Raw genomic sequence first — 22426 nt, 5'->3', positions numbered from 1 at the left:
GTGGATCTCTGTGAGTTCGAGTCCAGCCTGGTCTATAAGAGGTAGTTCCATGACAGGCACCAAAACTACAAAAAAAAAGAGCCTGATGAAAAGACCAAATCTTTGATCACATGCTTTTTAAGGGGATGAGGGGGACTAGTCTCTTTTTCTCCTCTCTTTGACATTCTTGAAATGAACAGCAATATTCTACACACCTTCTACCACATTCTACTGTTCGACCACGGGCACAAAAGCAACCATCCTACCAACCTTGGAGTAAAACTTCTAAAACAATAAGACAGAAAAAAATTTCAACTTTATTATCTCTGGTATTTTCTTACAGTAATGGAACAAAGACTAACAAACAGGACTGATAGCTGTGCTGTACATACCTAATAGAGAACAGCAAATACTTGTAAGTGAGCAAGCTTGCTTAAGTTACTGCATATTTCCAATTGCACATGAGTTACAGAAACATACATGTGACATACAGTGATAGAAATGTAACATGCTTTGCCTTTTATTGTGTTTTTGTTTGGGTGATTATTATGGGAGATCATATAATTGTTCTTTCATTATTAGATCAAATGCTTGCTTTTTTAGATAGAAAAATTCTCTGGTTACCTGCTTCTTCAGTGTTACAGTTTTGTTATACAGAGGACAATCATTTGTAAAACTACCATTATATAAATAATAAATAATGCTGTAAAAAAAGAAAGGTATAAAGACAACGAAATACTGAGAATGAACTAAGTAGATATCACACGGCTTTAGAAAACAATAATTAGTAGACTTTTTCTATAAGTATTGTTGAGAGTTGTGTAATAGTTTCTGAGTTTATATTTAGTGTATATCAATCAGAAGTACAAAAACGTGTATGTAGAAAAGTCTTCAGTTGGCACTTACAGAAGCAATTCTGTGGCTTATAGCGAATGCTATAAAAATACAATGTATAAATAAGGTCTTCCCATTTTAGGGTGAGGAGAATCTGCCACAAAATAGTATTGTATTGGTAGTTTTGTTAATGATAAAGAAAAGAAAGGGATGATCTGCCACAAACTGTGGGCCTCCGTGACCAGTTCTCCCTGTCATAACTGCCCCGGTGCCACCAGCTGCTACAGTACCCTCCTCATTGACTTCCACTGTGGCTTGATGGAACACCTCAGAAAGAAAAAGGTCATTCCTCTGGGACATTCCTGAGAAGTTGGCCTTGCTCTTATTGAAGGCATCCTCCATGCCCATGCTTCTCAGAATAGGCTTGAGTTCATAATGTTGCTCTAGCTTGAACTGCGGGAGATGGACCTCAACATTGTCTTCAGCCATTGTGTCTTTGCTCATCCATTGGTTGAATTTATCAAAGTTTATTTCACTTTCCAGCTGTAAGGATAAAGAACAAAAAAAGTGAATTTGAGAAAGGACGCAAAATAACTCAAAGCCTAATGTTAAACATCAATTGCCAAGTGGCTGGATAGATAACTCAGTGGTTATAAGCATTGGTTACTCTTCCAGGGGTCCCAGGATTGCATCTAAGAACCGAATGGCAGCTCACAACCATTCAATGTCTTCTTCTGGTCCCCATGAACATTGCATACATGTGATATACAAACTTCATGCAGTGAATATAGCCATAAATATAAAAATAATAACAAATAACACTTCTAAAAAAATCAATTGCAAAGCTAAGTGCACTAGTGTGTGGGTTTAATTATTGCACCCAGTAGGCAGAAGTAGGTGGATCTCTATGAGTTCAGTGCTATCCTGGACTACATAAGTGAATTCCAGGCCAGCCAGGGCTACATAGTAAGGCCTGAACTCAATATATGTATTCATATTAGTTGACAATTACTCCTCAGTTAGAGGTGGGACTGCATGAACCCCTCTACTATAGAAACTCTTATTTGGCTGGCTTGTAGGTTTTGTGTATGATTCTCTGAATTCATGTATGCAATGGCTCTGTCATGTCCAAAAAACACTGACGGCTACTATGGGGGGAGAGGTCATTTTCTTCATGGGTAAAGTTCTTAATAAGTGTCCATGTTCCAGTGGATAGTCTTACACCTGCACATATTCTGTCAACACATAATGACCTCAGTGAGGTTGAAAAAGGAAAATGTGAAGTTGGTTGGAAAAGTGGTGAGAGGGTTTACTTTTTGTGGAAAAGTAGGGGAGAAAGCAAGGACTGAATTGTATCAAGGCACTTTACATAAGTGTATAGAACTCTCAACCTATTAATAAAGCATTAAAGAATACAAAAGAAAATGAGGCCACAACCCCACACAAAGAACTACAGGCAACTGAAGAATTGTGAGAGTGGCAGGAATGATCTTCTTGAGGGAAGAGCAAAACAAATGGTCGTCTAATATCAAACAGTCAGTCCTGAAAACATACATACAGATAACGTTATACAGACTGAGAAGTCTGTATTTAAGACTGCATATTTATATGTGTATGTATATAAGCATGTGACAATAAGCAATGAAAAGTAGGCCATAAAGTTTGAAAGACAGCAAGAAAGGGTATAAAGGAGCCTTGAAAGGAGGAAAGAAGGGAATAATTACAATCTTAAAAAATAAGAAAATAAAATAAGCAATTAAATGACTTTACTATGTTTAAAACTTAATGAGCTGGACAAATTTTGTAATTTGGTAGCATAAACTACATAAGTTTCAGACTTTGAGATTTTGCGAAATTGATACATGTAAATCAACTTAATCATTCATTTGTGACAAATTACACACTATTTCCAAGACATCAATACTCATTTTTAGCAAAGGAGATTTTGCTGCCAAATTTGAAAATAATTGAAACTGGAATGCATTACCAACTCCAAGCCAGTGGACGCATCCTCAATCTCATCAGGAAGCAACAGGAACATACTGATGTTTCCAATATACGGAAGCTCTAGAATCTGAGTCTTTAGGTCCATTATGTACCCAATGTTCAGCTTTTCACGTAGGTGCATCATCTGAACAGGTATGCTCTCACGCTAATATTGTTAAAATGTAAAATATGAAAGTCAGTTCTCAGATGTTAGAAATTTGCAGTAAGACTAAATGATTTCTGGGTCAAAGCTAGGATGATGTGTTTTCTTCCATCAAAAAAGCAAATTATTTGTATAGTGTTTAGAGAAGGTCCTCAAACTTAATGGCTTTTTTGTATCTTATAGCCAATATTTAGTAAGATAGATAATAATAGTAATAATACTTCTACTACTAATAAAATTATAATAAATTTGTAATGCCTAAAATGATCCAGGAAGTTAGGTAAACGCCGTCAAACATTCACATCAATCTTTTGAACTATATATTATTCAAGCTTTAAAGATCAAAACTGCAACAAATAGATAATACATGAAGTCATAGTGCAAATGTAAAACCAGCATTTAAGTCCAGGCAAGAGGAATTATGTCACATAATTATAAATTATAAAACCATGGTCTTCACTGTCCATTGACTCTTAGGAATTTTTGAATGATACTCAGTAGCCTGAAAGAGCCAATGCCCACCCAAGCTATAACTAGCAAGTTATGGGAAAATCAATGAATAGTCTCTCAGTTTTTTGTATTCTTTTCCAAGCTCTAAAATAATGCTAGAAAAATGCTTCTTGTTTCATACCAAGTTCACACGGAAAGGATAAAGCTTATTAAGTTTCTTCTCAAATGGAGTTTTCCACTTTCCTTTGAAGTAGATGGCATTCACCAGTACCATCTTGGTGTCTTCATCTACAGAACCTTCTGGTAACAGGTTTGAGATTTCACCTGTAGAGAACACAATACATGTTTAGGTTTTATAAAATAAAACGAAAGAAACTGTATAAGGCTACATATAAAGTATAACTTTTTATGATGTTTGGAGGAATCACTTTCTTGTACATTGTTTTTCAGCAGTCTGAGACTTACGCAACTCAGAAGGAGGTGAAGGAGAATTGACTGTACAATTTTGAGGGAATGAGGGTGATATTCAAGGATGTTTGATTTCAAAAGAAAAAAAAACAGAAGAAAAAATCCAAAGTTTTACCTTTGGTTTGGGTCTTGACCCAGGAATTTATCTTTTTTCTAGCTTCTTCTGCATATTTAAGGAAGTCTACTGCCTCTGGTTCTGTAGAGTAGTATTTCTTACAGAGTTGTATGTATTCCTTTAAAACAAAAAAAAAACACAATTACACACAGCATATGTTGAATAAGAGAGGCATGATGAATTACAGGCTCCAACAACTACAAGGAGCAAGGAGACATAAGGCAGAGGGAGGGGAGGTGACTGGGGAGCGTGTAGATCCAGGACAGTTTCACTTTCACTGATAATGCCCAGTTCTACGCTCCAGCACCGACTCTATCTTTGCACTAAAGACACTAGACCCTCTGCGTATGGGTGACAGCTATGTGGTTGGGCAGTCTGTGGAGCCACTGGCAGTGGGACCAGGATTTATCCCAAGTGCTTGAACTGGCTTTCTGGAGTCCATTCTTTTTGGAGAGATACCTTGTTCAGCCTAAATTTAGGGCAGAGGGCCTTAGTCCTGCTTCACAGTGATTTGACTGACTTTGTTGACTCCCCGTGGGAAGCATTACCCTCTCTGAAGAGTGGATGGGAGTGGAGTGGAGGGACAGGGAGGGGGAGCGGGAGGAAGAGGAGGAAGTGGGAACGGGGATAGGTATGTAAATTGAAAAAAGATGGTTTTAAAAAAATTAATTAAAATTTAAGAAAAGACACCGAATAAGAACAGAGGTATAGCTTGGGGAAATAGAGGAAAACAGCAGTTACATCATTGGGAAAAGCAGTTACATCACTGCTGTAATTTGTTGATCTTTGCATGGACATCTTCAGCAGGAACAGGAGAGACAGTAAAGCTAGCCTTTAAAAGCCCACCTGCAATTCTGAGTCTGCTCCTGAGAATTGTGGAGAAGTGTTTCCAAACGACCTCACTGCTTGTGTTGGACTAACTCTTTTAGTGTCAACTTCACTTACTTCCTTGAAACTAGCAGATTTCTCTCCAAACAGCTTATTGGCGCTTTCCAGTAAGTAATCTCCTGAGCAAGCATTGATTGCCGAGCTGAGCAAGTTGAAGGGTGAATGGACTTTATCTCTTGCTTGTGCCTAAACAGAAGAAATTTCCATTTATAACACAGTAATACTAACTCAAGACTCCCAAAGCAATAACATTTTCTCAAGACAACAATAAAATATTGTATGCATGCATCTTTTTTTCTAGTCCATTAGAGGAAAAAGTTCTGTAAGAATGTCATTCAAAAAGATTGGAGTAATATCTCCCGCCTATGATCCCAAGAGAGACAGAGACACAAGACTAAGTTCAAGGCTCATCATGGCAACATAATGAATTCAAGGCAAGCTTGTTTCAACACCCCATGGGGGTAAAAGCAGAAACAAATATAGAAATGTAGTATAGGAAGGCTATAAAGGTACACTTTAATAATTATAGACTTCTGCTGTGTCTGTAGATTAGATTCATTAGAAATAAGAAACCCCACAGCCTGAATGAAAGACAGTTTCTTTTGATATTTCTAAACTCTTGTGTTTCTGATGAAATTTTATTATATTACAGAATGAATAAACCCAGAGGTTCTAAAACATAACATTAGGAGTACAGTTAGTGAGTCTGGACTGTTTCTGAAATTTGTGATAAAGACATATTTAAATAGATTCCCACCCACGACCCCCCCATGCGTGCACACACACACACACGCAAAATGACTGCATATGTGGTCAAAGTATTACTTTGTGGTAATTATTTCACAAGGTATAGATATATTACCTCATGTACCCTGCATATATGCAATTTTACTTGTCAGTTGTGAAGTTCTCAATGAAACCATAGTGAAATGTTACCACACTTTATATAGCCTTAATAGGTTCCCATTTTAGAAGGTGACCTTTGTAGTAAAAAAAAAAAAAAAAAAAAAAAACAGAGCTTTAAAAGTTGACAAAATTGATGAGAGACCAAATGCTAAGCAGTGTGACAGACAGACTCAGTCACAGCAGCTACTGGGCTCGAGTACAAGACAGAACTCTCCAGTGTTTTAGAAAGTATCAGGAGGCTTTATCTACCTTCTGTACCCCACATCATACCAAGTGATGGGGGGTGGGACACTAGTATATTCAGGAAAGAAGAATCAGGAGACATGTCCCCATAATCTAATCATGGGCATAACCATGTAAATTAGTTACCAATAGTTTATCCCTTCATAATTTTGTTAATGTAACTAGGCAGCCAGTTTTTAAGGATATAGCCTATGGGATAAAGGTATTACTTTGTATAACAGATGGATGAATAGAATTATTACCTGCAATAGATATAGATAAATGGATGGACATATGATAAGTTGTTAATAGATGGGAGATAGATAACAGACAGATAGATGACAGAGTTGACAGGTAGATACAAATAGATAGGTGATAATTAGTAGGTTGATGAAAGATAGATAATAGGTATAGAGTAGATAGATGCATATGCATAATAGGTAGATAATAAGTGATAGCTAGCTAGATAGATGACAAGTATTTATAGATAGGTGGTATATTATAAGCAAATAATATATTCATTAGATTCTCCTACAGCAACCAGGTTTATGCTTCACCAACCCCTATTATGATCACCCTCTTTTACTCATGAAATTCCCATAAACACCTATGGACTTGTGCATCCAAACATTCTTGTAACATAACATAGAACACTTTCAGAATAAATAGTTTATTATAAATATGAATAATATGATACATAAACAGTACTATACATATTATATATACTTATGGCAGAATAATGTAATAGGATTGAGGAGCAACCATTGCAGAAACATTAATAAGCCTGGATGCTGCACTGGCTCTGACCTTGTTATTGGATGCCCTTGGGATATTCATCCCAGTACTTAGTCTGGGTGCTCTTCCTATGGATAATAGAACTCTGCTACATTTCTTCTCAGTTCAACACTACGACTCTGAGACAAAAAGCTGCTAGATACAGAATATAAAATGATATAGTAAAACCAAGTCCGGTACCTGTAAAATAGCATCAGGATAATTTCCCTTCTGTATTTGCTGCATGCAATCAAAGCCTCTGACGTTTGCTGGGGTTCCCATAGTGATGTCATTGCCGTTAACTTTGTTAAATTGCAGCACCTGCAGTCAGAATCAGGAGGAGTGATGACGTGGCTATGCAAAGTTACTTTGAACCAATGGCTCAGGAATCTCTAGATCAGCATTTGGGGGGAGAACAAACCTTTTCAACGGTCACCTAAGACTATCAGAAAATAGATATTTACATTATGATTCATAACTAGCAAAAATACAGTTATGAAAAAGCAAAGAAAATAATTTATGGTTGGGAGTCACCACAGCACACTAAAGGTCAAAGCATTAGGAAGGTTAAGAAGCACTGCTCTAGATGGTACTGTCTGACTCTGTATTTGTATGTGGAAAATAAGCATAGGCATTCTTTCTGTGTCTCAAAAATCCATGAAGTACTTGATGCTAACTCCTTTACTGAAAATTTAAAAAACAATGTTATTATGAGATGATTTATAAAATCTACCCTGAATTATCTAAATTTCATCCAGTCCACAAATTTTTTTGAAAAACACCAATATTTTAATACTGTATTTTTTAAATATTTTAAATAAATTAATAGAATTAACTCATCTCCTCTTCTCTGAAGTGGACTTTCCTACTAAATACATTTTAAGCTTAGGAAAGTTAGAAGCCATAGTGGGCTTTAACATGAACATCAGTCACCAAATATTAAGAAGGATCACCTAGATAAGACAGTCACACATAATATGTGCACATAGAAACTAATTCTTGTGTTGGGAGCAATTTACAGCATTTGATACACTGCATCTCTCTCACTGTGTCGGGGTAATTCACAGCATTTGATACAATGCATTTATCTCACCGTGTCGGGGCAATTCACAGCATTTGATACACCGCATCTCGCTCCCTGTAAGTGGTTTCATACAGCTAGTAGAGGCGGTAGGGAAAGACTGGTCTTTGTAAGGCTATCTCAAGTCCCTTCTCCACAAAGTTCCACCAGCCCAGCCTAGTCTTCCAGACTCAGATTCCCACAGCCAGCCATGTCTAAAGTCTTTGAGAACCTCTGACCCTGAAACACTTCTCCTTTTGGCCCATGGTAAAGAGGAAACAAAATTGTAAATAGGCTGGTAATTGGCATCTTGTAATGAAGTGGGCAGTTATATCTAGCTAGTTGAATACGTTCTAGACTAGAAAAGGATTGGTATTTGGGGACCTTTCTCTGCCAGTCTTCCATTGTTTAGTCTGGAAGTGAGGCAGGAAGCATGGAGCTGGTGCTGCATAGCCTGCCCTTCTTCCCTAATCTAAGGAAATAGCCTTTTTACTTAGAAACCAATCAAGTTAGCACTTGAATTTTAAAATCTCCCCATGCAGCAGAGTTGTAAGAAAACTGCATGGTCCCACAGACCGAAAGAACTTTCTTGAGTTAGAAAATCTCTCTGCCTAGAGTGACCACGAGGAGAATTTTTCCTTCAGTATCAAAATCACTTTAACTCAGAGCATTTCATCTGAGACTCACACTCTAGCTGTGCTGCTCCTGGCCTTAACACTTAAAAGTTGAAAGCACAAACTCTTTCTAAGGTTTTGCAAACCGTGGTTTACTATGCTTTCTCAAGACAAAGGGAGTAAGGAGGAAGAAGTGTGGCACAACTCTGCTATCATCAGGGTTGAACAATTGAGTCTTGTTGTAAGACATGCTGTTTAAACTGACTCCAGTTTAGACAGGAATCTACTTCCTGACCTGTTGGTTCATGTCTCTGTGAAACTCTGTACTTGAAAAGAGGCTCACCTGAAGTGGGTCAACATGTTCTCAAGAAGAATGTATTTATGCTCAGAAACAGTTCTCATGGGAACGTGGGTAGGAGCCCATGGCGTTTTGGTGTGACTGCAAACACAATGAGTGCTTGTGCTCAGAACACACATTCTTAATATTTGCATGCATGTGGATATAATGAAATTTTAATTATATGATTTCCACATTCAGGTCTTTGACCTAGCAAGTAACATGATTATGAGAAATTACAATACATTGTATGAATCTTTAGGTATATTGAAGATTATAATTTAAGTAGTTCTAAAGTCTGGAAAAGATCTGTGTGGATCTCTGTCCATTCATCAAGGAAAGAAGAAAAAACCTTGACACATAAATCCCTGGCAATGATGTTTTACATGCTGTTCTCATTGACTTTGAGGACTTGGCATCTACAATATCCAGCCACACTTGTAAACATAGTTTCACAGTGGATAATGTGAAGAAGTCTATTAAAGATATATATATTTCTGTGAGAATGCTAACCAAAGCCACAGTGCTTTTTTTTTTTCTTTGTGACCCTGGCTTAAAACCATCAGGAGACATTCTTTTTAAGAAAGGGGAAACAAACACTACCCACAGTGGTATTGTTAAGAGGGAGCTTCAGCTGGAAACTAAAGGTCACAGGTGCTCTTGGGAACAAGTTGCCAGTGTTCTTATCTGCATTGTGATATTTGACTTAAAACCATGTGAAAGGAAGAGCTCAAAACCCTTGCTGTGCAAACTATGAGCATGATCTGGTTTAAATGGAAGATTTGCCAGTTGCTATTTTCATCCTTATAGAAATGCTAACATCCTTCTGCTATCTGCATTAGAGGAGTTTCCTGATTTGGACATTTTCTAGATTTACACTAACAGAATCTGTGTTGTGATGGCTGGTGATGACAGTTATGCCACCATCCCTGCTTTCTTAGAGTCAAGATGACCTGAGCACAAAACGAGAGCAAGCCTACGGTTCAATTCAGAAAACACTGGATTCTGAGGTGAGGTTTAAAGCAACTTACTTTGGCCATCTGGTGTTCAGTGTTGCCTCTGGCACCGAGGAAAACCATAGCCAAGGTGGATGAGATGCTCCACGGAGAGAAAAAGATATTCTGGGCAGAGTTCGTTTGTTCTATATGCTTGAGGATATTGAGGGCAAACATGGTGTTTGCCATGGAAAGCTCTTCCATTGTTTCGGTCTAGAACGAAGGTGAAGAGAGAGAAAGAGCTATGAATGACTGTTCGGCACTGGGAGTGAAGTTGGCAGAGGAATATAGGCAGTGCCCTGCCTATGGTTCCCTTCCTGTCTTCCCTCCATGAGACAAAATGAGGACGGTGAAAATTGCTTAGAGTCACAAGCCATGTGCTCCTCACAGTGTGCAGGTGTAACATTCTTTGACTCCATTCTGAAATTTGAGTCATTTTAAACATGAAACCCTGCAATTTCAATTTTCCCCAGCCTCTGTAAACTATGTAGCCAATCCTGGGATATGATGACAGATCTGAGGAATGACACTTTGTGAAATCCAGATTATAATAAGGATAGTAACAACCGTAACGCTCATCTGAGTTCTATTCTCTACATGTTAGACACCCAGACTGTAGACACTAACTACTAAACACCTTTCTTGTGTAATCATTTAATCCTCCTGAAATCCTGTGAGGAGAAGGAAAGCTATCTCTGTGCACAGAAAGAGCGTGCTACTGCACAAAAGCCAGCTGACAATGCCCTTCAGTAACAGAGAGTGGGAGGGGAAATTGAAGGCAGGAAAGTCACCTCCATGTTTCGTTCATATTCACACTACACATACCCACACCACATACACCTGTGTTCATATGCAGAATATAATACTCTTATCCAAATGGGTGCCACATGTACACGAACTTGCTGGCTTCAGGTGAGACAATCTTTCAACTTCTCCATTTTGAGGTGTATAACATATGTTAGGGTTGCTATCTGTGTCCGGATACTACCATCCCCAGCATATTCTCTCCTCATATGCCTCAGCCTTGGTCTAAAAGGACTTCCTATGGACTGGGGAGTTCACTTTAGTACCCTCTTCTCCTGTCATACAAATCTACGTGCCCGTAGGAATTCAGGGGCAATTCAAGAATGTAGGAACCACACGATATGTTTAATTTATAGTTGTCTGAAAAAGGTCAGGCACGCCTTCCACAACTTAAGGATCTCTGTGCAGCTGGATCCTCGGACACACCCAAGGGTGGTGTGTGGGAAGGGATGCCAACCACCATCTTCCTACTTCTCTATTTTTCTTTCATCATAGTCTAAAATAACCTATAATTACCAAAATATACAAATACGCCAAACAATGACAGCACTCATCTCTTTGTAAACCTTTCGGGAACAAAGATTTTCCAGAACTGGGGAGTAGTGGAGAGACCCCTGGATGAAGCAAACTGTCTTGACTGTTTACAGACGTATTGTCATTTGTAACATAAGGCAATTGCATTTTGTACAAAAGACAAAATAGTAAATTAAAATGTATTTTTAGAATTCTTTTCCGTTTCTTGCCTCTGTATTTAGCTTACTAGTGTGGGGCAGTGGGCGCATGAGTGTGAGCATGGGTGCACATGTCACGGGGGCCTGTGGAGGTCAGACAACAACTTTACGGAGGCAGTTTTCTCCTTCCACCTCTCAATGGGTTCCAGGGATTGAATTTAGGTCACCAGGTTAAGCCTTTCACTGACCCTTGGAGGGTCACAGAGGCCTTCTTCCTAAAGCTCTTGGAGGTTAAGCAACTTCTGTGTGGTCCCACAGTTACTGTGATGTTGCAGCGTGCGGGCTGGGCTCTGCCAAAGAAAGTTCGCTGATCTTCAGATCTCACAGGTTGATGGCACCGCTTCACTCTAACTGTCAGTTAAGGAAGTTCTATACTGAGAATATTACAAAGGGGAACAAAAAAGAGAGGTAGCAAGACCATATTGCTCCTAGAAAGCTCATTAGTTGACAAGAAAACAGTATTGCTTTCTGTCTCGTTTCATCACAGATTTCTGATTAAAATAGATAGTTCAGAAAATAACTTCTTCTTCAGTGAATTAATACTACAATTAGACTCCATGCATAGGTTTCCTTAATAAATAATTTTAAAATTATGAATAAAATGTTTCTCTGCCCCTGCATAAAAATTCAAATAAGTGATCCAGCCAGGGGAGCATATCATGATCTCTCCTGCTTCTCAGCCTGTGCCACAGTCTAAGACAGTTGGTCACTTAGGCATTAACAGGATGCAAGGATCAAGGCCGTTATCAGCCAAGACAGTTAATATTAAAGTAGGACTCTGGGTGACTTGACAGAGAACAAGATGGTACTAAGCAGAGTAAAATTGATCCAGATATGTTTACTTCTTTAAAACTCATCTCTGTCTGAGGGCATAACTTAGTACCAGGTATGCAGCCACCTGTGTTCAGAACACCAGTTCTACCAAAAAAGAAAAAAAAAAATTGAACTAAACAACCTGAATTATTTTGTATTAGAGAGGCCAGCCTTGCACTCACCAGGTAGTCAAGGATGCTATAGAGTTTCTAGTCCTCCTTTCTCTGCATTCACGTGCTTAGATTATACGTGTGTGCAACCAAGCCTGATTTATAAACTGCCAGTAATTGAACCCAGGGCTTCGTGTTTGCTAGGACAGCAATCCACCATCTGGGCAACATCCCTTGTCCTGGAGTTCTAGTTTCTAATGATGTCTTCTTAACTACATTTGGATAAAATAATAGTTGATGTCCTTATTTCGGTCACCTAATTAAATCTGCGCGTTTTGTTTAATGGAAATGATAACACACCCTATGTCCTTTGGGATTTCTGCTAGAGTAATGAAAATATGAAGATGTAGGTATTTCAGGACTAATCATATGCTTCCAAATATGAGACTATTGCTAACATTAGTAAGAATGAATGGAAGTGATGTGCTGGGCCGGGCTCTCTCCCCGTCTGTCAGTTCCTGAAATACAAGTTGGCAAAAGCAGTAGTGAAACTTGGCAGAAGTGATGAATCTGGGAGGTGCCATAGGCTCACCACCGGCCACACTCCCTCTCCACAATAGCCAGAGCTGACAAATTAGATTTTGCTGTGCCATTTCAAACATTTCTTTGTATAATCATAATAATGAAAATGTTTTAAATGATTTCAAAAATCAATGAAAATTAAGATAAAACAATAGTGGCAAGGAAACAGCCCATCAAAAATAGAACAAGCTTTTCAGAAATGAGGGGGTAGTATTTTAGTTGATAGTTTTCATAATGAATAATTATCTGCTTACTAGAGATTAAATTACTAGCTTGGTCAACCAATCAACTAATTTATTTGATATTTATCTTTCACAGAATTGGTCCATTACTGAACTAAGTTAAATAATTATGCTCTGATCCTGGATCATCCTGGCCCAAATCACTGCTTAATGTTTATAGTTTCTGACTATTAAATTTAGATGACAATTGAATGTCACTTATTTATATTTAATGTAATAATTACTTTCAATTGCTTAAATATAAACAATTTAATATTTGTAGCTATTTATGTCTAATTCTATATCAAAATAATAGTTAATATAAAACATACATATTGTAACCTGTTCAATAATATTAAAATTGAAATTACAATAAACATACATTTTAATTTTGATTCATAGGCACTTACTGTCTTCTGAGATTCAAAGTTAAGCAGTCATCAGTTTAATTCAAGTCTTAACCCAAAATATCTTTAGTTAAACAAGTGAAAAAGAAAACATGGTTACATCTTTTACTCACCCTCTACACAAGTCAATTTATTAAAAAGTTACTATGAAGGAAGAGAAAGGAGAAGCCTGGATTCATTAGAGATGACCAGGGGCTTCCTGAAGCATCTTATTACCTTCTAATCCTGTGAGCAGCTGACAGCCAGGAAAGGCTCTTTGGAAAGCCAGAATAGCAAGGACGAGGTAATGACTGGTTTTATATGGCCATGCTCCTCCCACAGTTTTTTTTAAACTTTTAAATTTGTGTTCTTTGTATGATTCAACATTTTACTCATAAAGACATCAGTAGGAAAGGAATGCTGATTTGTAGTGTTCAGTTTAAAAAAGAACTTGAGAAGTATGACATCATTTAGAAATTCAAGAATTTAGCAATTTCCAATTTAAACCTATTAGCAGCAATCTGCACCATTCACTCTTGGGTCTTTATTGTTTCTCACAGGTACTCAATGATGGTAATTAAATTCCATGATACTCAATCCAGCTTTGGACAGGCACCATCTGTGGGGGGTCTTCGCAGCAAAAGATGCGATCATTTCTTCTCGTTGAGTTGAGGAAGACTCAAAGAACCCTCTACACAGAATAAGAAAAACACTGTTTTTATCATTCAATAATTCTCTATTTTAAACTCTGATTTTCTTAGGAATAATAACCTAAATAATTTTGTGTTTAACTCTAACCTACTGTCTCAGGACACACCCAAAGAACTTTTTATATGGCCTCTGTTACACCATGGATTTTATGCTATTATAAACCATAACAACCTACTGCTGATGTTGACTTAAAATTGACAGAAATTCACACATCATGATAACTAAAAATTATAAACAAAAATGTTGGCGAAAAAAAGAAAAAATTCACATAACTAATTGTAATTGTGAATCTAAAAATGTTCATATTATTAGAATTTATCAGAAAAAGCTGGAAGCACATCTTTCAGATCACTTCTCAGATCTTCACTGTGCCTTTCCGTAAAAGAGAGCAGACACAGGACACAGAAATGTGCCCTGCTTCTCCTCAGCAAGCTTTGAGGACTCCATGACTTTCTCTGGCTTTGAAATGAAGATCTCACTGTCAGGGAGAGTGAGATCAGAGATGGAGTCGCCCTGAGTTCCTCTGTAAGACTTCACCCTGACCTGACCAGTCTCCGGTTGCAGAACAGAGTATCTTAAACCCTGATTGTTGGAGGAGTACAATTGGCAGGTTCTTCTGTATCTGCCTGGAAGTCAAGGACAGCATCACTTTTTAAATGATAGAAGACCTCCGGGAGAAAAAAAAAAAAAATGGTGTTTGCCTGAATCCGAGTGTACAAGCTCCATTTCAAATGAAAAAAAAAAAAAAAAAGACTTCAGCATTAGTTAAAAAAAAATGCCTTCGATCACAGATGAACTTTAAACTCCTTAAATTACTCCATTAAATCAAAGGAACACTTTGGGTTGATATTTTGTTCTTTCTCCCTGTAAACACTCCGTTGACGTTACTGCCTGATGGGCTCTTTCCCCTTTTAGTCTTGGTCCCCGAGACTGCACCCCCAAGTTGAGAGGCTTTTCAGCCATCCTCCATCCTCCTGTCAGCGTTGCTCTCTGCATGGATCAGCGTGCCTAGACTTTGTCCACACTTTGCCTCACCCTACTCCCTGTTGGCCCGGACTGTGGCATTTTTACCCTGTCGCTTCCTGAATCCCATCTGGACTCCTGTAAGGCTCAAGGAGCTCCTTCCAGTCAGAAATGCACCATTAGAGTTGAGTCTACAGTATAACCATCAGTTCCATGCAGCTGCCCCCTCACATTTCGGATTCCATCCCTAAGGGGGAATTGTGATTATCACAGCAGCAAGAACAATACGAACCAAAAAGTGGCTTCTTGTTAAATCATTTTTTTGGTGAAGTGCGTAAAATACTAAACTTCTCTAGAGAGGCCCGATAGTGTGGTGAGGATTAAGGATGGGGATTTTGAACGATTTAGAAAGATCTAGCTCAAGTTCTCCTTTCTCCACTTTCAAGTTGTATAATCTTGGACCTGTTTCTCGCCTTTTGTAAGCATTACTTTCCTAGTACCACTACCCAGCTGGGAAGGAACCACTCCCTTCATTTCATTTGTGCGTTATTCAGATACTCCTTGTTCTCAAGAGATAAACTCAGTTCTGATCTATGAGTTCTGGGAAAATTTTATGAGGGAATGTTTTCGGGGGGGGGATATTCTTGATGAGAAGGGAATATGCAAGAGAAATGTCCGTACTGCTCACAGCCAACCCAGGCCATGTCAGCCACTTCAATTGTGTGACTCTGTGATGGCAGGAGAAGCTGCAGCAATGTTGTATCCAGAGAGCGAGGCTGATTTTTCTTTATAGCTGTCAAACCATACCACTAATATCAGAGATCCTCTAAGCCAGTGCCCAGACCACTAAACCTCTAGTTTCTGTTTTTATTTTCATGAGATGAAAAAAATGCACATATGTTAAGCATTGTTACACACATACATATATGTGTATCTATGCATGTACACATATGTGTGTGTGAATAACAATCTTTGATGAAGAACACATGAGACAATGCTTTCTCAGTATTTGCTGTATAGCAAGGACTTTATTGTATGAGCATGAGCCAGCATAACAGTGTGACTGTTGGCTAGGCTTACAAGTTACCATCTCATCTTTATTATACCAAATCTCACAAAATTTGTATAATAAAGCAAATTATCACATAACACACAATTAGAAAAATACAAAAAAAAATAGAAATAGAAATTAAATGAACTACTACCAATACTGCCCTAGGGAAGATAAGATGGGATGGGTAATATATGTCTTGAGAAAAAAGTTGACATGAAGGTAAAGAAAACAACACACACACACACACACCATAAGGGTAGAAAGGAAAAGATGTTAAAATTACAGAAATAGGTACAAAGCATTGCTGAGTTTCCTATAATCTTCTGGAAGAAGCATTGCTATTGTGAGGCAGAAAGAGAAACTATAAAGGGAAAAGATCTTACAGAGGAGCCTTGGACTCAGGCAGAAGTGGGCCCTGACTAAAGACAGCCCACTCTGAATTCCAGAGTACAGACTGGAAAAAAAAAAAAACATTTCACAATGGGAAAGCTGAAGACGTGAAGGAAATTCAAAGGATAGGAGGTCTTCAAAAGCACAACGGTGGAGCTGGCTAGTGTGTCCTGGTAGCAAAAGTCCACCCATCGCAGAGTCCCTTTCCACTGCTAGAGGAATGAGATAAGTTGCTGTAACCTATACTCATGCCTGCTATATTCTAGGACAGATCATTCTTATGAAAGCTGAGCATGGTAGAACGGTGGTCTAGGAAAATGTGTACACAGTAATCAAAAGTAGAGAAAAAATATAGTCATACATAATAGGACTCAACTATATAAATAAAATGTGCAGAAATACAACTTGAGTGAAATATGTCAAAATATCAGTGAATATCCTACTCTAGAAATTATCACTTTTTATACTCAAAAATTATTTCTATGTACTCCTTCATACATAGACGTTACTTTTATTTGGGGAATTGTACTCTTGGTAATTTTTTGCTTGTTTGTTATTGTTTCTTTTTTCAGTTGTTGAGAGCTTTTTGTTTCTTTGTTTTCTGTAGCAAGGGGAAGATAATTTAGAGCCTCATTCATGCCATGAAAATGCTCTACTGTTGAACTCTGTCTCCCGTCCCACAGGTACTGTTTAAAATCAGAACTACATTATCAAAAAGTCTATTCTGATTGCCTTCTCCTCTATGAGCAATATCCAAACAATTGTATGTTAAAAAATAATATGGAGGCCAAGTTCTAATGTTTTAATGCTGCCTAGTCCCTGTGGATGGAACAAACTATCTAGTGTCTGTCTTCCCTGATGGATTTGGAAATGACCTTGAGTTCGTCAGTCATGAGATTTAGTGGTTAAGACAAATACATGTCTCCTAGTAGGTGTTCTCTAGTTGTCTGTTCAATGGCTTAGTTATGGCAAGCATGGGAAACAGCAATACACTTGTTCTCCATTTTAAATAGACAATCATCAATACTTCAATAGTTACCAAAATTATCTTCTGATGGTGAGGAAATATACCAATTAGAAACATTCATTATCTTCACATTAACAGAACTACCACTAAAATGCTCAACAGTTGTCATTTAGAAAAAAAAACTATGCAAAATTCTATATAATGTTCTTATTTTACTGATCCACTTTCAGTATACTTACTATTAACAATAAACCATGCACATCAATGGCTCAGGAAGAAATGTGTCAGATCTTTAAGTTCCTGTGTAGCGGGCCAGTGAAAGGAGAACAGGCAGGAAAGGAGTTTCGGGGTGTGTGAAGAAGATATGCAAGGGACTGAGTTGGCTTTGAGGGGGAGTGACAGTGGCCTGACCAGAGAAAGGAAGTTGTCTAAATCTAGAACAACAGCAGAAAACCTCACAGATTTTAAGATAAGCCCAGGGCCAGCCTGAGTGAGAATATTTTCATAAGAAACAAGCTTTGTCAGGGAGTGTATCACCTCTGGCAGAGTATTTATCTTGTTACCAAGTGAAAACCCAAACACAGATTCCTTGGCTGAGAAGCTGTTGAAACAAAGATCCAGTATTCTATGATTCAGCCACAGGAGCAAACCAATAAAGGCCCAAAGACTTGTCATGTCAAAAGCATGCAAGGACACTTTCAGAACAGCCTTAGAACCTCTGTGACTCATGTATCACACAATAGATGTTACCTGAGAAAACCAATAGAGGCCCAAAGACTTGTCATGTCAAAAGCATGCAAGGACACTTTCAGAACAGCTTTAGAACCTCTGTGACTCATGCATCACACAATAGATGAAATGATGTTTTTTTAGAGGGGTGAATGATATAATATTAGACTCACATAGACTTAATTACATTCATCATCCAGCTTACCTTACTTACCCTCATGGATAATTTATGAGCAAATGTTATTTATATTTATATTTAAATCCTAATTTAGTTTCTGTTTCTCTTGCATAATTCTACTCTGCCACAGTCATTGTTGTATGCAAAAAGAAAGGAATACATTTTAATGGTAAATTTTATAAAATACATTTAGAAGATAGCAAGTAATCAGTGTTTGAATGACTTGACATCAATTACTTTGCTTTTATTCTATTATAGATCTTATGTATCTTTTTTTAAGATTAGAAAAAATATCAGACTGGTCAATAGTGCTAATGTGTACTAAACTATAAAGATGATGTATACAAGGTTTTTGGATTTCATCCCCTGTAAAATAACAGGAGCAAACCCCTTGATTTTAAATGAGTTGCAAAACAATCATGTGTATTGCCTCAGGGCTGGAATTTTTATCTCCTTCCTACAGGGACTTGTATTGGCTCAGGACACCCCAAGACCAAGTTCTTAGCATAAAGGAAATGTACTCGCCTCAAAGAGACAAGGATCAGTAAGTAAAAGACTAGACAGTAGATAGAGGACAAGGGAGACGGGAAAGGAAACAAGGTAGGGGGGAGCTGGGACAAAAGAGTAGGCCTCTGGATAGAAAGGAGACAGATGTGTCCCACAGGCAAATGACAGTTTATAAAAATTAAAAGGGGAGGGCCCTGTGTTAGGATGAAATGTTTAATTTTAATTGTGCATGTTCATTTGGTGAGTCAAAGGAGGCTTTTGATTGCTGGACTTCAATACTTTGATAACTGGACCTGACTCAGGAGAAGGAAGTGGCCATATAAGGAATGGACCTTGGTGGCCAGCTTTAGAAGTGCAACTTAACGGTTTTTAGCAAGGCAGAGAGACGCAAGAAGGGAAAGACCTGCCAGAATCATGTTTGCCATGCTCAGGCTGGCTAGAATCCTTTCACTTCCAATCTTAACATTCTTATTTAGAATTGGGTAAAAGTGAGGAGAAAAGAAGAGAAATTTTTCCTGTTCATTAGTCATAAAGAACTTAGATCACAACCAGGAAGATGTTTGATGGGTGGGAGAAGAAAGGATAGGGACCCTGACATCTCCGGAAGTCTCTTCAGTCTTTACTTCTCTACTCATTTCAAGAACTGAAACTTTAGATTCCTCACAGATACCTCCACTTGACCATCTTTCTCTTTTTGGCATCTTTGACAGCTTTCTCAGGTTCACCTGCTGTGGTGGTTTGAAAGAAAATGGTTTCTAAAGAGAATGGCATTGTTGGAATTGGTGTGACCTTGTTGGAGAAAGTGTGTCACTGTGGTAGTAAGCTTTGAGGTCTCCTGTGCTCAAGCTACACCCAGTGAGACAGTTTACTTCTTATTGCCTACATATCAAGATAGAGGACTCTCAGTTCCTTCTCTAGCACCATGTATGCCTTCATATTAACATGTTTCACCATGATGAGAATGGACTGAACCTTGGAACTGTAAGCCACCCAAATTATAAATTCCTTTTTAAGAGTTGCCATTGTCATAGTGTTTCTTCACAGCAATGGAGGTCCTAACTAAGATACCTGCCCAATATAAAACATAAGTCCCTTTGTCCCAGACCTATTTCTTCTCATTTACTTCCACTTTGCCTAGCAATCACCAAGATAAGTTCAAAGCAACACCCTTTACTTGTTTGAAACCTGTCCCTCCCTCTCTCTCGCCCATTCTTTTCATGTGTTTTGAAATAGGGTCTCTCATGCACTCAAAGCTAGCCTTGAGTTATTTTATGTAGTCAAGAATGAACTTGGACCTCTGGTTCTCCTCCCTCTTCCTCCTGAGCATTGATATAACAGGCATATGCCTCAAAGCACAAATCAATTCATTTCATCTATCATTTAATTTTGAGTACTACTATTTTCAATATCAAATAATTTTTGAGTCTGTTCTTTCTCTCTCTCTTTATCACACACACACATGCATACACATTTCCTTTCTCTCTTTTTAAAATTACTTACGCAGTCTTGTACTCATGTTTAGTGTAAGAACCCTTAATCAATAAGTTTGATCTATTTGCAGCATAAATCTGACTCACCATGGCTCTTCTCAATTTCTTTACATGTGTCAATAAAAATAAGATAAAGTCTAGCCTGAGTTGTATGAGTTGGAGGTCGTCTAGAGACTAACAGAGTTCTAATCACATTAAATTAAATGTTATAGTGTGTTTACCATAGTATCTGGCACATGCAGCATTAATGATCATGATCACTTGACTCCTATTAATATACCTAAATTGTATCTAAGTTTTGCCTAAAAGAATCTAATTATTTCTCTATAAAACTTCTGAGAGAAGTTCTGCATTTCAATTTTATACAAATAGACTTAATACACTATGTGTTGTGGAGCATGTTAATTTAATGTTTTGAACTAAAATAAAAGCAAACTTCTGTGGCTCACAAGGATCTTCCATACCTCTACTGAAAACCTGAAGTATGAACCATTTGTTTCCCTTCTTTTATGCAAATAGAAAAAAAAACCTAGTCCAGATTGCATCCTAGGAAGTAGCTGTGAATCCCAAGAGATCCTAAATCCAGAAACCCTGGTAACTTTAGGTCAGATTCTCATAGAAGTTCATCAACAAAGGAACAGAAGCCATGATATTCAGTGGTCATGGTGTGCACCAAGACTGTGGGTAGCATCAGAGAAATATATCCTCTGCTACACAGTTATATGAGAGTCTCCCAGACTCAGGGTCACAAGAGTTCTAAGGAGTGATAAAGTACTGAGCAAGAATGAAGATAGTAAACCATAAAAAATAAAAGAGGAGGAGTCCACACTTTGGTCACAGGGCTAGAAGATATCAAGCTACATCAGAGCTGGAAGCTCCATCTGCACCGGCTAGCTTTCTCAGTGTGATGCTGATGAGGGGGAAAACCCATCAATAGTATTACACAGTTCTGAATATTGTAAGATAAAATAAAGGCATAGCAGGAATGGAGTATGTTGTGGAATAATCCGTTTGTATGCTGTTAATATTTGCCACTTGGATTGGTTTAATAAAAAAAATTAACTGGGCAGTAGGTAGGCAAAAAACAAAGGCAGAACAGCCAGACACAGAGGAGGCTGGGAAGGAGGGCAAAGTCAAGAGGAGTCTCCAGGAGATGCAGAGGGGGTAAAACATGCTGAAGGACAGGTAAGCCTCAAGCCATGTGGCAATACAAGATTAATAGAAATGGGTTAATTTAAGTTGTGAGAGCTAGTTAGTAATAAGCCTGAGCTAACGGTTGCATTATTTGGAAACTGGCAGATGAAAAAGTCCACCTACATAAGTACCCTCTAATATGAATAGTATCATTACCAGTATGGAGATAGCTAATCGCTTTCTTATTGGACTTGAGGCCAGATTGACAGGGGGGATCTCATGTCTGGTTCTGTAAATCTGGTCAAGAGCCTGTGACTAGATTATAGTATTTAAATGAAATCCGCTAGGGTTTTCTGTTTGTTTTGTTTCTTCATTTCTTTGTTTGTTTGTTTTTTCTAAATGGCCATACTATAAGCTACCTCCTAAATACTCATGCTTAAATATATAAATTAATGCTATAGTGAGCATTATACATTTGAGAAACTTCTTACTGCAGTGGACAGTGGTTAATGGAGAAGTCTACAACTGGCCAAAGTCCTAGGAATAAATCATGGTGGAGTTCTCTGCCCTAAATGGGCCAAATAAATCACCTATCACATCTTGTAAGGCTTCGGATACTTCAAAGAAGATGTAGCAGAAAAAGCATAAGATCCAGGGGATGGGGAGAAGTGCAGGGCAAAAGATGTCTTTAGATATAAGGGAAGTATTGCACTCATTTGCCTCATTGCAGCTGGGTTTATCTGAATAAGACTTGCTTAACATTGGGCCCCCTAACATTTAATCATGAATGGGTAAGTAACTAGGAGGCCTCACTCTTCCCCGTGGCACTATTGGTGATGGGTGGGTGGGGTTTTCTTGTTTTCAC

At 38.1% G+C, this 22426-nt stretch overlaps 1 protein-coding gene across 1 annotated transcript; it reads right to left on the bottom strand.

The window, feature by feature from the left end:
• Positions 1 to 951: 951 nt before the first annotated feature.
• On the bottom strand, positions 952 to 9995 carry Serpinb2 (serpin family B member 2). The gene is made up of 7 exons (XM_005368735.2): positions 9828 to 9995; positions 6987 to 7106; positions 4941 to 5069; positions 3996 to 4113; positions 3594 to 3736; positions 2801 to 2965; positions 952 to 1356 (listed from the first exon to the last, which is right to left on the bottom strand). Exons 1-7 carry the CDS (start codon positions 9993 to 9995, stop codon positions 952 to 954), a joined length of 1248 nt encoding a protein of 415 aa, XP_005368792.1.
• Between the last annotated feature and the right edge of the window lie 12431 nt (positions 9996 to 22426).

This window comes from Microtus ochrogaster, unplaced genomic scaffold, assembly GCF_000317375.1.
Source record: "Microtus ochrogaster isolate Prairie Vole_2 unplaced genomic scaffold, MicOch1.0 UNK39, whole genome shotgun sequence".
NCBI classification, from domain to species: Eukaryota; Metazoa; Chordata; class Mammalia; order Rodentia; family Cricetidae; genus Microtus; species Microtus ochrogaster.
This window is presented reverse-complemented; position numbering and strand designations above follow the sequence as displayed.

What these genes read in the sequence shown, in the direction of transcription:
- Serpinb2 (XM_005368735.2), bottom strand. Translation starts at nt 9,995, where the DNA reads ATGGAAGAGCTTTCCATGGCAAACACCATGTTTGCCCTCAATATCCTC. An exon ending in ATCCTGATGCTATTTTACAG is followed by an intron (nt 5,070 to 6,986) that starts GTACCGGACTTG and finishes TCTTCTGTTTAG; the next exon opens with GCACAAGCAAGAGATAAAGT. An exon ending in CGTCCACTGGCTTGGAGTTG is followed by an intron (nt 1,357 to 2,800) that starts GTAATGCATTCC and finishes TTATCCTTACAG; the next exon opens with CTGGAAAGTGAAATAAACTT.